Source organism: Scomber scombrus, chromosome 4, assembly GCF_963691925.1.
Source record: "Scomber scombrus chromosome 4, fScoSco1.1, whole genome shotgun sequence".
Taxonomy (NCBI): domain Eukaryota; kingdom Metazoa; phylum Chordata; class Actinopteri; order Scombriformes; family Scombridae; genus Scomber; species Scomber scombrus.
Window position 1 is genome coordinate 1,892,759 of NC_084973.1, and position 14,499 is coordinate 1,907,257.

Genomic DNA, 14,499 nt, shown 5'->3' on the forward strand with positions numbered 1-14,499 from the left:
CCAGATAACATTCTAATCAAACACTCACATCACAGCCATCAAATACAACAGGATAATAAATACTAAACTCTTTATTTAAATATTGTTCAGATTTGAAAATGCTTTTTCACAGAGCTTCAATCTCTAGTTTGTTTATGTGTAATATATATATATATACATATATATATAAATATATATATATATACACACACACACATAGACACACATGCTCTGGTTGTAACAAAGTTTGTTTTTGTAAGAGGAAGATGAAGTAGATGGGAAATGACAGGGAAGAGAGTGAGGGCAGGTGTGAGTCAGGAAGCAGGAAACCACAGAGCCCACAGTGGCAGTACCATCTGACTGGGAGAATTGCTTTGTAATATAGTTAAGGCTGCTTAGATTGTCCTCAGTGCTATAATGCTTTAAGCTCACATTTTGACCATTGACTGCATCTAAGCCCATTAGCCCCATTTCAAATGGATACCTGACACTGCAGTCTTCCAGTGTGAACATGTCAGATAAAGCAGGGAAACAGTCCATTCATTAGATAGTGCAGATTTTAAACAGTGATCTGAGTATCCACAGGGAGGATTTTCTAAGCGTGAGATGGCTTTATCACTAATTCTCAGCTCCTGACATGGTGCGCAAAAGCAGATTTCAGGAGAAAAACGGTTGAACATACTGTAGGCAAAGAGGTCTCGTGTTAAGACAGCAGGGCATGATGGGAAAGCTGTTTTTAACTCTCATGGCTATTTAACAGTTTCAGGCTTTGTGCTCAGTACCTGCCACATATTCGGAGGGGTTTAAGGAATTATGTTTGCCAGTATCAACAACACCTGATACAAGGCACATCATTGCAACATTATACAAAATACAGACTTTACTAAGAAATATTTTTTATCTGTGGGTGAAAGTTTTGGTAAATGCAGAGTGCAAATCTGTAGTGATGGAAAAGCAACATGGCAACCATTTTTCACATGAAACCTGCAGTGGCCTGACTTTTGAATGTGCCATTTGGAGCTTTATAGCAGGGGAGGAAAGGAGGAAAGGAAACTCTGATTGTGAACAACAGTTTCTAAAGCTACTCTGATGTGGTGAACAGTCCAATCCCAATGAACAAAGACATTACAAAAATACATTTGGTCACATGACCAACTTCCACTGTGTTGCGCTTTTTTTCAGATATGCTTCTTAAGCTTTGTGCGTTTAAGGCTATGAGACCAATTCAGCCCAGTGAATATGGAGAAGTCTGTCACCTTCACATTCACTTCATTGATACTACTCACAATAGATGCACTGACATGAGTGCATTCATCACGCATACACACATTCATTCTCACATCACATGTAATCACAATCAAGACTTCAGCAGCAGCTGTGAGATTAAAGGGGAGGGGGGCATTAGTTTGACACAATATATATTTTGAGAGGCTTTTGAACTATAAGCCTCTTTCTAACAGCCACAAAGTAACAAAATGTGTGCAATACTCGCACTGGTATGGAAAAGGCAGCTGCCGCTCTTCATAAAATCTTATTGGATCAATTTACCCCAAGAAACTAAACAAAATGTATAAACGTCACATACACTACTTCTTTCGCAAACACTCAACAAAACATCCCAGAACAGCACACAAGTCACATCATATTATCAAACACTTACAAGGTTCCAGGCCCTTTTTTCTAACTATCACTGTATCATCAGGAACATCCGCTTGCACAAAGCAGGCCATTTATTCAGCCCTAATGCTGCTGTTTCCTGTACAGTTCCTTTCTTGACACTACTGATGGACTGAATCTTTCCATTCTGGCAGCCCAGCATGGGGCTGCTTAAACAGTCGAACACCTCGCGCCTGCTAGCTACATCTGCCCCATCTTTGAATCTCGACCTCCTCCGTGCCCAAATCAACAACGTGCCCAATGACTGCTTATCCCGGACAATAGGATTATCCAGTGAGACTGGAACAGTGGCAAGATGCCAACACTGCAGCCTGGCCAAGAGTCCTCCATTCCTTTTTATTCTGCCACTCTCTGATACACATGATAACAGAGAAGTGGGCATGTAGGAGGTTTTTTTTGGAGTAGGGTTAGGGGCGGGGCTGAAGGGAGTGATTGTCAGCTGGGGTTTGAGGCAGAATAAAGCCAGGGGATGCGGGGGAAGCATCCAACATCAGTCCTTCATCCTGGCCAGCAGGAATCAAAGCAGTCCATCACCTGCAGAGGCAGATGCCCCCTAAGTCACAGTCCCACACAGACTCTAGTCGGTGTATTCTGCCACTATGGAGAGCAGTACCGTGATGTCATCTGGCTTTCCTCCTGGACAGAAAGCAAAGAAGCACAGAGAATTAGGATGGTGCTGGTCAAAGTATTAATGTTGTGTACTGTTCTACTTCAGTCTAATAAAACCTCACATCAGGACATAAGCTTCAGTTTATTCGTGCTGTATGTAAAACTGAGACACTTACCTCTGACATTCAGTCCGTTGTCACAGGCAAACTGTGCAAAAGGCGACATGTAGTTGGGGTCATACGCCAGAACGTGCGCCTGCTCTGCAATGCTCCGGGCAGTCTGCTGGATGCTCTCATAGTTTGTGTTCTGAGGAGTGAAACAAAGCTGGCTTGAACTTTATATTCCAAACAAAGTATTTCAGATTTCACGAATGTCTGCAAATCTGTTTGAGATTCAGCATGACTTACTTTGAGCTTCTTCAGCTCTTGCAGGATCATGTAGTCAGGCATGTTATCGAAGAGCCCATCGGAGGCTGTGAGGATGATGTCACCCAGCTGGACGTCGAAGGAAGAGCTGTCTGCGGCATCAGGGCTGCAGACACACACATACAAAACACACAGTAAACTCACTGCATGCAATGATTTTAGGAGTTTAAGTGATTCAGATTTTTAACTTATCTTGTCTCACAGTGAACACTAAAAATAGAAATTAAGAAGACTAGCATCAACAAGGTTGTGACCGTATTAATTTGTCACATTTAAGCCTTTTGTCTGTCTCCTACGCCCCCGTACAGGAAATCTGCACCTGACAGAATAATCTGGGCCTTCTAACCCAGCTTTCCTCTACTCGAGGAATCCACGCTGATTACTGCAGATTACTCTAATGGGTGGGAAAATGTACTGACAAAAATTATGAGGCTGGAATCCAAATTGCTACTCATATTTCACCTTGGCTACTCATGACAGAACCTTCATCACATGTCCAGGATGGGATAAATCATCACACAAGAGTTTTTGAAAGGACACTCTGGACCAATTAATTCCCCATGGAGGTGCAGCCATTATGACCATGGGTGCTACAAATACACGAGGGAAAGAACCAAGTTAGTCTGCCAGTGTCAAGTTCACTTCTTGGACGGCGCCAAATTACAAACTGTCTGTACTGCATCATATCACACTGAGCCAAAGCAAGCCCTCCAGGGACAGTCTGTCCAGTTCATCTGATGCCCTGGATCTCACAGAACCCTTTTTTAAAGCCACTATTTGAAGAGCCACAAATATGCCAATATGGGCAAACTCTCTTTAATCTCCAGTAAAATGCATGTGCTTATAGCCATGCAAAAGCCATGTTATGTGACATGTTTTTCTCATGTCTGATGACCATGCTGGAGGATGAGCTCATTCATGGGCCAGCAATGTTGCACTTGTTGCAAACAGTAATTAAGTGGATACTAAGAGTTAAAAATAATTGATTTTTTAAAAAGAACCTTAGAGTACTTCAGCTTTGACCCGTGCACTTTTTTCTATTGGTTGCTATGTTAGTGATCTAGGATTGGAAGCTTAATCTGCTGTTGCACTCAGTATAAATCACTCTGGGTAAATCCTTCAACTAAATGCCTAAAACGCACAAATGAAGTGTCATTTCAAGAACCGCATTAAAGCCCCAATATCTACTAGAATTTATAGTGGGTTGGATTAGACTGAATTCAGGTAATTTGCAAGATATAAAAATAAAACGCTTTGATACTGTGCCCTTGATGACATGCAGTTCAGGTTCATCTGTGGTTCATTTTCCGCCACTTTTTCAAAAAAAAAAACTTTAAAAAGAGGCTCAAAAATAATCTGCCTGGTTTAAGACTGAGCGAGTGAAAAGGTGGCTGAGCCTGCTGGTGCAGGATTGGCTGTGGACTCAGTTTGCCTATTAGCCCACACAGACTTTGACCCGGGTAAGAGGGAAAGCTTGGCAAACATCCAACGCCCGCCCTGAAGTCTACTGACATCTACTGTGCTGCTGCTTGGCACACTGCAGAAATGAGACACTGCAGCATGTGGACTCTGACACCCTGTTGTACTACAGCTGAGCACAGGACAGTCAGTACATTCACAAAACACTGCTGCGAATGACAAAATGTTCTGCAGCACGCTGTGTCTCTGTGGAAGCACAGTGAGGCTTAACGTCTTTATTATGTCTGCGTGTCAGCTGAATTCAGCTGTACAAAACACAGATGATCTCAAAGCTAGTTTACATATTCATCTGACACTCTAGTGAAGTACAAACCTCCATATGCAGCAGACCAGTTTCAGGTGTGTGAGAGGCAGTGTGCACATGAATGTCTCACCTGTCGCTGAGGACGGCCCCCTCGGCCCCAGGGGGAACGATGGACAGCTGGAAGGGTGTGTTGAAGTAGTGCTGCTGTTCATCAGAGCGGTGAACCACCTCCCCTCCCCGAACCACCAGGAAGCCTGAGTCTCCCAGATTGGCTGTGTGCAGCCGATGACTCTGGCGGTCCAATACCACAATGCAGGCTGTGCTGCTGCCTGTAGACACACACAGAGCATGTTACCTTTAATTTCAATGCAAATTTTAAGCAATGTTTTTCAGTACCTGACACATAAAATGCAAATAGGCTGGATTACAATGTCAGTCAAGTTGATTCAGGACAAACAAATGTGTCTGGCAGTATTTTCATGCAGTTACTGCTGGCTACATCCATGACAAGCTGCAGAACACGATATTTCATGAGCAGGCCGTAGTGGGTAATTTATGTTTAGCAGCAAATACTGTGGCAAAAATATTTTGTCACAAGCCGCTGTGATTTGTTTCCTGTAATAGGCTTTTTTCACAGCAGACATATCAACATGTCACAGTAGGAAAAGCCCAGGTGTAACTAATATCATTAGCAGCGCCTCTGTTCTGGTCAGATGTTGCCATGACAGTGTGACAGCACGCACAATAGCAGGACTCTAAAACTGAGGCAGCTAAATGGAATTTAGCCATCATTAATTTTATAATGTGGACCTGTGTTTTTCCCACTATGACATGCTAAAAAATGTATTCTGTGAAAAGGTCGATAATGAAAAAATACTGTGACATTTGCGGTTCAGATTTTCTATTTTAGTACATCATTTATATAAAAGTCCCTGGATAAACACAAAGCTGTGAGCACACTAAAAACTTTCCTTTTCATCTCGACTTTCCACTGCTGCACTGTTTGGAAATTACCTGATGTTTATGGAATTGCCTATCTAATGTGCGTTTGGGAGGCTGATTAATGGGGTTCGCTTGAATATACAAACTTGACGTGCCACAATCAGTGCAGCGGTTGTAAGAATTTTTGGAGTTCCACCATCTGGGAGATGCAGAGGAAACATGAGCTGGTGGAGCAGTCGGACAGCGTGCGGCCACACCCTGCTGCTGATTCATCTGGCACACCAAAATATGCTCTCTGGGATCAACCTTCAAAACCCCCTCATGCAACGGTGACTCACTCCCTTTCTCTTGTATTTTCTCTCCAGCAGCACATTCATACACACACACGCACACTGTCGTCCTCAAGAACGTTCCCTCTGCCTTGAAGGAGGAGCACAATACCGTGTTGTTCCCCCTGCCACACATGTGATAACGGGGTGGAAAAGTACTGACGCTCAAAAGAGACAAAGATCTGTTTCTAAAACATTTGTTGTCTGATGTGATTGTGCTGGATCTTTTTTTTTGGAAAGTGGAACGGAGGAGGAAAGGGGTTGTGGAAGGATACTGCATGGGGCAGGCTGGGACTTGGGACATTCCCAGAACTTCTTAATGGGATCTGGCTGTTCTCTGACTCACGATGCAAAAATCTACCATCCACCCGACCACTAAACTGAACCGACCTAAACAAACAACCTAGCTCTAAATGCTGTACTCAAATCCAAACCACATGAAAATGGTACCATTTCATTGACACAAACAGCCTTTCTATTGTAAAGGTTGAACTGTGCTGTCCAGCAGAGTGCATGGCATGGTCTGGGATTAGTTAAGTGAGCTAGGTGGTGCTTCTTCTAAACACTGGACAGGAGCAGAAGTGTTGATTGACAGAAACAGTATTTCATAATGCAATGATAGAGTCCAGATTACTTTAATGCGCCTTTAGAAGCAGCTGAAGTGGGCACGACCGACTCGCCACAGACACTGACTGCATTTCCAGTGGGTGCACTCACCCAGTAGTGGCACTTTGTTCTGCAGCAGCTCATAGTAGCTGCTCGTGAGGACTCCCACAGGGTTGCTGGGAACGAAACGTCCTTCTTTGACCAGTCTCTCGCACGTCTTCATCAGTGTACCCGAAAACTGCGACGGGTCCACGCCATAGTCCCGCCAACCACCTACTCCATCTGCCACACCTACAAACACATGTGTTGTTGAGATATAAGATAAGATAGAAATATTCTTGTTTTGTTTTGTACATGCTTTGAAACCACACCAGGACACACATTTTTCCTGTTGAGACATATAGGTTAAGAGGATTTTCGACATTTCTCAGACTTGCTGCACAATTGAGGATCTTGCTAGACACAAGAACAATGCCATGCAGTTGCACAATGAGGAGTAACAATGGAGACTTTCACCAAGATGCAATAAAGGACGTCCAGTATAGAAACAAGACGCTGTTCAAGAAATCAAGGAAATGTCACAGAATATTTGAATACATTTATCAGGAACTCGCCTTTGACCTATCATTTCAGTTAATTGTGATAATGTTAAACAGACTATCTAATTAAATACAGAAATTCCTTATTTTAACAGTGCATTTTAAGCCCACTGATATTGTGGCTTTAAGTCTGCCATCCTCAAAATGCATTAAAATCTTCCACTGAAGCCTGTGACAGTCTTTCAATAGCAACAGCTCCGTTTTGTATGTTAGTAAGTGCTTGTTCTCATAGGAGTACTTGGCCAGGTCCAAGATTTTTCCTAGAAAGGAAGGGACACAGACATCTGCTCCGCTGACCATACATGGATGGTCCCTAACAGTCTCCTCAGCCTGTGCCAGAACAGAGGCACACTAGCCTCTTTTGCAATTAATCAAACCCCTAAATATAACCTGACTTGGTAAAAGGATGCCCTGATTTCTATATTTTCTTGTGCTTATCGATTTGCTGTGTGTGCATGAGCGGACACATCGAGTGGAGCTGCACAGTCCTGCAGAGGTGTTAAGTAACAGGTTCACTCCATAGAAACCAAGGCCTCTGAGCTGAGTGCTGTTAATCAACCTTCAATACAACAGACTGCTTTATTTTTATAATCTAAAATATTTATTATATGGAGATTTGAACTGCACACACATACAAGAAAAAAAACAACAAAAGCAAAATAACTTATGTGCAATGAAGTTAGTAGTGTGCAAGTCCAAGTGAAGGCACTCCTCATCACTCAGAGGTCACCCTGAATTGTATAATAGTGTTACACACCAATGAAACAATAATGTTAGTATTCAAAATACACAGGATGACCTTTGACCTGTCATTCCCCACCACTATCATTGTTACACAGAAGCATGTCACACTGTTTGGTTAAATGTTTCTACAGCAAACGAACCAGCTGCTTACCCAAAACATCCGCGGATCTGTGCCGGGCTATGAAGCACGCGTCGTCCCCATAGCACATCCCTTTCTTCAGGATGCCTTTACGAAAATCCTTGCCGAAACCGCAGCTCGCCGTCACCAGGCTGTAGTCGCGACTGTCTGTCTGAGAGAGTCCGCCGATGACAGCTCTGGCAACCAATCTGCCGTACGACAGCACGGACAACATCACCAGGTCCCACCACGCAGACCGACCGAGCCAGCAGCCGCGCTAGCTTAGCGTCGACGTGAGCACACGATGCCGACAACAACAGTCGCCACGCACAGACAATGCCTCCCGCTGATATACTATAAACACAGTAGCCTCGGGAGAGCTTTTATTCCTGCGCCGTGAAAACTGAAGAATAAAAGAAAAATATCACAGTCAACAGTCGCCTCTTCCACTCCAAAGTACCGGTAAACGCTGTTTCTCTGCGGCCATGGTGCACAGTTGTGTCTTGGAGACGCTACATAACAAAATGTGGCCCAGCTGCCCTCTACGCTGTGGCCTCACGCACTCCTCTCTCAGCGAGTGAGGTCTTGTGACTGCTCTGACGTCACGTATTATTACGCAATCTACGTTTCCTAATAAGGACATATCGCTTTCAGACAGCCTCTTCCTGAGAAATGATAAACAATGTGCGGAATGAATACTATTATGTATAATAGTGACATAATACACAGTTTTAACGACAATTCAAGTCCAAATAGCAAAGGTGACAAATGGAAATAAACACAGTAATATTAATGCTGGATAAATAATTAGAGGAAATAGCCAATTCCTAAAAAAATTGTGGCAATGTTAATATACAACATTTTACACCTCTTAACAATCTGCCCATTACTCTAGCAGACCTTCACTCTGTACTAGTCTGTCTCCCCCTTGTGGGAGTTACCGGATGGGAGCCCCTTTGTTCATGAGGTTTTCTTTGGGAACAAAAGGCACTGCAATTTACAATGTTGCATTTCACTTTGTATTGTGATTTTTAAAAAGCAAAACAGTTTACGAACAAATGACATTCAGATACAAATTTCCCCCTAAAATACAGTCAAAGTTTATTAGAAAGATTTAGACATTACAAGAGTGCTTCTTTATTGGTTTAATTTAGCACGAGTATTGTTTAAAAATGTGAGGATGCAGAGTGTGGAGTCAATGTTCTATGACACTGACTGTAAATTCGTTGTAAATAAAGTTTTACATAAGTAAACAGGTGTTTGTGACTTTTCCCCCATTGGTTTTATAGCCATTAATACCCATTATTGTCAGTGAGAAAAAAGATGACAGATGAATAACACATGAAAGAAACTGGAAAAACTGTGCACAGCTTCAAACAAGGCATTCCTGTGCATAAGTAGCCGTATTGTTACATTTTTCCTGATTGAACAGTCATATGTGGCAAAGACTAGCTGCAAAATGGAGTGCAAAACACCTGAGGTTTTCATGGTGACATATCAATTTACCCCTGTGGACAAAACAACAAAATATTTTGCTTTCATCTGGTAGGAGTGGATATCTTTTCAGTATTGGCAGCATGAAGAATAACCAATCCTTCAAATGCAGAAGACGAAAGCAGAACAGTGGAGTGAGACTCCCAACATTTGTAACCCCCCCCACCCCTTCATTTCTTGGCTTGTTTGGTGACCATATTGCGAGGGGGAGTCACCGGACGGCTGCCGTTGGGCTTCTTCTTCTCAGCTGGTTTCAAAATCTATAGAATATAAGAATAATCGTAAGAGAAAAATGAGATAACTGCACATTGCTGTAAAAACACACCTAAAGAAGTCTTCATTTTGCACTTTTGGACATTTATGATGCCAATGTTTGAATTGATCAAAATGAATTACTGTACCAAAAAACCAAAACCAAAAACAAAGCAAGTTTATCACCGTCCAGTCATTGTTCAATTGATCAACATTTTCCTCTTACTGTGCAAGTTATGTAACACCATATGAATTGCAAATTATATTATTCTAAAATCAAAATGAAAGCAACTCACCTGAAAAGAACACATGAGGGTCTCATCCACGCTCATCATGGCACCAGCGTTGTCAAACTCCCCACAATAGTTAGGTGCTGAGAACAAAGTCACAAGCTGCCTCTTTGCGAAAAATTCATATCCATCCTCCACAACCTGCAAGTCAGATAGCAGAAAATCTCACCATATAAATTGTACATAAAGATTTTACACAACGAGCTAATCTGAAATAAACACAACACCTCCAAGTATAAATATACTACTGAGTGCATCCAGATGACAGTTAGACAAAAACTCTGTAAAGCATGTTAATTATACAGTATGTTGTAAAAAGCATGTGAGGAGTGACAGGTTTAGTCTTGTGTACAGAGTATGTGTGCCAGTTCTTTACATAGTATATGTTATGTCCTGCTGTCCTTGTATCACTGTATCTGCATGTTCAATGTGTTCAGTGAACTATCAACATCCAGCCAGATCACACAGTCCTGTTCCTGTTCCTAATGACGGAGGTGATTGTGATTACCTGGTGGGCGCGACAGATCAGATCCAAGTCGTGCTTGTGCAGGAACTTGGCCACAACCTCTGAGCCAAAGGTAAATGACACACCCCTGTCATTCTCCCCCCAGCCCATTACATCTTTGTCTGGATCAGACCAGAGCAAATCGCACAGCAGACCCTGGTCTGGAACATCAGTGGGTCGCATGATGCGTCTGATCTGCTCCATGGACTGAAGGTCAGGTGACAGTCCTGCGCACAAAGGCAGTAAAATACAAATAAACACTGATATCAGGGGCCACTACCTATCACGCGTGGGTAAGGCCGACGTCAGTCGGCAAACTGCAAAGACAGCACGGCTCAAGGACAATGAGGAGCTGACGTCAAAGGTGGACTACTTTGGACATTTGGTATAAAGCCCAACCAGAGTTAAACATGGTAAAAAAAAAAATCCATTTGTACATAAACAGCTTTAACAAATTTTGTTTTTTAGATATAAAAAAGAGAACTCACCCCCATGGCAGCAGAAGATCTTCTCATCAACAATGGCAGAAATAGGGAGGCAGTTAAAACAATCTGTGAAAGTCTTCCAGAGTTTGATGTTGTACCTCCTTTTACCTAAAACATTAAAACAAGAAATTCATGGTTACCTCAGAACACTTCCTCCTCTGCTATTGCACATATTTAAAACTCCTCTAAACAGCTCACTCATCCATAGAGACCCAGCGTAAAGACTAAACAGTCATTGTGTGTTCTGCTAGGTGCACTTAAACCATAAAACGGACATCAGACAAAACTGTAGCCAGCAATGTTGCAATTCATGTTTAGTCATTAGATTCCATATGCATTACTCACACTCATCATAGAAACCATATATTCTGTTGATTGAAGCACACTCATGGTTTCCCCTCAGCAGAAAGAAGTTCTCTGGGTATTTGATTTTGTAGGCCAGCAGAAGACAAATGGTCTCCAGAGACTGCTTCCCCCTGTCCACATAGTCTCCCAGAAACAGGTAGTTGCTCTCTGGAGGGAAGCCCCCATACTCAAACAGCCTCAGCAAGTCATAGTATTGCCCATGGATGTCACCTGCAGGAAGAGAGGAAATACATGAAGAAAATTATATACTAGCGAGTTTGGAGTCATGCCTTTTCCATTATCTCCTTTTGGTGAAATTTAAAAATGAAACCAGTCATGCTTCTCATAAGATGATGCACAATTGTGGTCCATCGTTGCTTCGTTATTTCCTGAGAGTTACACATATAAATACAAATCTCACTTACCACAAATCTTGAGAGGGGCTTCAAGCTCCAAAAGAATGGGCTGACTGAGAAATATCTCCCTGGATTTGAGGCATAATCCACGGATTTCATTCTCCTGCAGCTGCACATTCTTGCCAGGCTTTGCTCCTCTGACTGTAACCAGACAAAATAAACAAGTAGTCAGCGACAAAAACCAGTACATACGGTTACGCACAGCTGGAAATGGCTGGTAACATAACAGTATCTTTATGGTGGACAGTAAAAGAGCTGGGTGCGCAATGTTAGTAGGGTGACCAGGTGTCCGGATTTAGGCCGGACAGTCCGGATTTTTAATGCCCTGTCCGGCGTCCGGCGCAGCATCAAGCCGGACACGTATTTGTCCTCCTTTTTGAGGCACTAGGCTTGAAGAGCGGAGTTTTTTCATCTTTGCTGGGCTGCAGCGCAATAGCCAATCATAGACCGTAAAAAAATGCCCCCAACGCAGTAACATATCAAATGATTGGCTAAGAGCGGTGTGACGGTGTCAGATACAAATCTGCTTATCATTGGTTAAAAAGGTAAACAAGGGTCCATGTGCTGCTGCGGCATGACATTGACAGAAAGTTAGCATCATGCCAAAACGCAAGACCTCGTTTAATTCTGAATGGATAAAAGAGCATGAATTTATAACGAAAAGCAGTCGAGACTCATTCCATGGCTTCTGCACACTTTGTCGATGTGATGTCGACGTAAGTAGTCAGGGGAAAGCTGCAATTGAACGGCATGCGGGTACGGATAAACATAAAAGTAATAAACGTGCGGCAGGTACTTCTTCCTGGATGACAAGATAACCGCTGCGGGCCTGTGCAAGGTGTACCATGCTGTAAAGCATCACCAGTCCTACAGAAGTTTAGACTGCGGCATGAAAGTGGACCGGGAGATTTTCAGTGACTCGCCCACAGCTAAAGGGATGGCCTGTGGTCGAACAAAAGCCAAGGCATTGTGCAAGAACGTCATCGCTCCCTATTCGGTACAGGAACAACAGCTGTTGATCCTGAGCTGCTACAGAGGGTGAATGTGGAGTTTGCTTAAAGACAGGTCTGCTGCACACACACAGACACTGAAGACAAGTCCCCAAAAGACTGAAGCACTTTACAAATGCTATGCTTTTTGAGCAGTTGAATGTTTTTTTGTTTGTTTGTTTGTTTTTTACAATCTCCTTTGTTGTTTATATAAAAGGTTATTCAGGCTTTTTTTAAAAGCATTTTTTTAAATTATATATGTTACCTGTTAATTGTTGTTTACATTTAAGTCCACACATGTTATGCTTTGTGGCACTCTGCACTTGAAAAGATTCATCTCAGTGGTCACTTTTTGAACACCACAATGTATTGAATAAATACAAATATTGTTAACAAACACTTGACTTTAATATTTTTTCCTATTCAGCCACACAAACATCATCTTTAAACCACTCAAAATTGTACTATAAATAAGAGTATACCAGAGTCCTATGTACACCATAGTAATTTATTGATATGCTGCATAATGTCCTCCTTTTTGGTGTCATGGAAATGGTCACCCTAAATGTTAGTGTTTGTGTGTGAAATGTTGTGTGTATTTCACTACGTGCACGTACTGTCGTGCCCTTGTCGTTTAAAATGTCAACCCAATACAAAATAGGCGAAAATGACGTTTAACTTCGAGGAATAACTAATTAGCCTCAAGCTAGCTACTGCGGCTTGTTGTTTTACAGAACGGTGATAAACATAAAGCCACTTATATACTATACGCGTTTGTCACATTAGCATGCAGATCATTTAAGTGGTTTCTAAGTAGTATATAATAATTTCCTTACCTTCTAACAGTCGTTGGATGATACTGTCTATGTTGAGCTTGTCAACATCAGCCATTGCAGCTTCGCCGTTAATGAAATCAGTCAAATGTAGGTCTCGGCGTTAACCGTTAACACGCTAGTAAAAAGCTAGCCCGCTAGCTCTCCTAGCATTAGCGATCCGCTATTAGCTTCGGTGAAAGATGTCGGCGCGGTACTGCTTCCGTTTAGCTGCTCGCGGACACGTCGAACGATCTAATAAGCTACTTAGACATAACACGTTGGAGGCTGTTTACATCCAAGGTTGGCTTTTGCGGAGAAACAATGACTAAAAATGTAAACGCCAACCCGTCAGCTAGCGATGGTGCCCCGTCTCAGTGTTTCTCTGCCGCACCTTGAACAGCCAGCTGCGGGTAGCTGGTCCGCTGCTGCCCCCTGCCGTGCTGGATGGAGGAGGACTTTGACCGCGTAAACATGGAGGAAAGTGCTGTTGACTTGTTCAGAAAGCAGCTGCTTCCACTGCAGAAATGTATTAAGCGTCATCCTGTAGTACATAAATAACAGAGGCCTTCGTGAAAAGAAAAACGCAGTAAAAACATCTACAAAACCAGCCAGCAAGAGATACTCTGAACCTTTTTGGGATATACTGATTCATTTGGATATATTTGATTGTTAATTTATTATTTTTTGCCTACTTCATTTAATCAAGGTAGATATATTTTTATTTTTATTTCCTATTAATGTATCTCATCACTTCGTGCATTCCACTGTCAAGTTATGTATGTATTTAATTGGTAATTTTTTTTTAACATGACCTATTTTTTCTCCAACTAAAATTCCCAAATTTGGCATGTATGGGAGGGAGGGAGGGAGGGAGGGAGAGAGTATGGCATTTCTCCACTAGTTAAATTCAAAGTCATAATCAATAATGGTTAATAATAAAATGAGGAATATCATTTTTTATATTAGAAATGTTTATAATTATTTGAGCAGGTATTATTTGTTAACATAGACATATGTAATCTTGAGATGTACTGTTGATTGCTGCAATTTTTACTATTACTGTGTGTTAGTGCCAATATAACCTTGTGTTAGTTACCTACCTTGTGGTAGTTTGATTATTAAACTACAAATACTAGTTTTATGTTAATACTATTACT

General features: G+C 42.1%; 2 protein-coding genes across 2 annotated transcripts; both read right to left on the reverse strand.

Moving 5' to 3' along the window:
• Positions 1–53: 53 nt before the first annotated feature.
• Positions 54–8,300, reverse strand: pptc7a (protein phosphatase targeting COQ7 a). Its single transcript, XM_062417802.1, has 6 exons — positions 7,785–8,300; positions 6,402–6,581; positions 4,544–4,742; positions 2,673–2,796; positions 2,442–2,571; positions 54–2,292 (listed from the first exon to the last, which is right to left on the reverse strand). Exons 1-6 carry the CDS (start codon positions 7,984–7,986, stop codon positions 2,234–2,236), a joined length of 894 nt encoding a protein of 297 aa, XP_062273786.1. The 5' UTR covers positions 7,987–8,300; the 3' UTR covers positions 54–2,233.
• Positions 8,301–8,756: 456 nt separating this feature from the next.
• ppp1cc (protein phosphatase 1, catalytic subunit, gamma isozyme) lies at positions 8,757–13,722 on the reverse strand. Its single transcript, XM_062417421.1, has 7 exons — positions 13,364–13,722; positions 11,548–11,679; positions 11,123–11,353; positions 10,781–10,885; positions 10,296–10,519; positions 9,794–9,928; positions 8,757–9,505 (listed from the first exon to the last, which is right to left on the reverse strand). Exons 1-7 carry the CDS (start codon positions 13,416–13,418, stop codon positions 9,416–9,418), a joined length of 972 nt encoding a protein of 323 aa, XP_062273405.1. The 5' UTR covers positions 13,419–13,722; the 3' UTR covers positions 8,757–9,415.
• Positions 13,723–14,499: the final 777 nt, after the last annotated feature.

What these genes read in the sequence shown, in the direction of transcription:
- pptc7a (XM_062417802.1), bottom strand. Translation starts at nt 7,986, where the DNA reads ATGTTGTCCGTGCTGTCGTACGGCAGATTGGTTGCCAGAGCTGTCATC. An exon ending in GGGGCCGTCCTCAGCGACAG is followed by an intron (nt 2,797 to 4,543) that starts GTGAGACATTCA and finishes GTGTGTCTGCAG; the next exon opens with CCCTGATGCCGCAGACAGCT. An exon ending in AAGAGCTGAAGAAGCTCAAA is followed by an intron (nt 2,572 to 2,672) that starts GTAAGTCATGCT and finishes TTCACTCCTCAG; the next exon opens with AACACAAACTATGAGAGCAT.
- ppp1cc (XM_062417421.1), bottom strand. Translation starts at nt 13,418, where the DNA reads ATGGCTGATGTTGACAAGCTCAACATAGACAGTATCATCCAACGACTG. An exon ending in AGCCCCTCTCAAGATTTGTG is followed by an intron (nt 11,354 to 11,547) that starts GTAAGTGAGATT and finishes CTCTTCCTGCAG; the next exon opens with GTGACATCCATGGGCAATAC. An exon ending in CCCTCATGTGTTCTTTTCAG is followed by an intron (nt 9,506 to 9,793) that starts GTGAGTTGCTTT and finishes TATATTCTATAG; the next exon opens with ATTTTGAAACCAGCTGAGAA.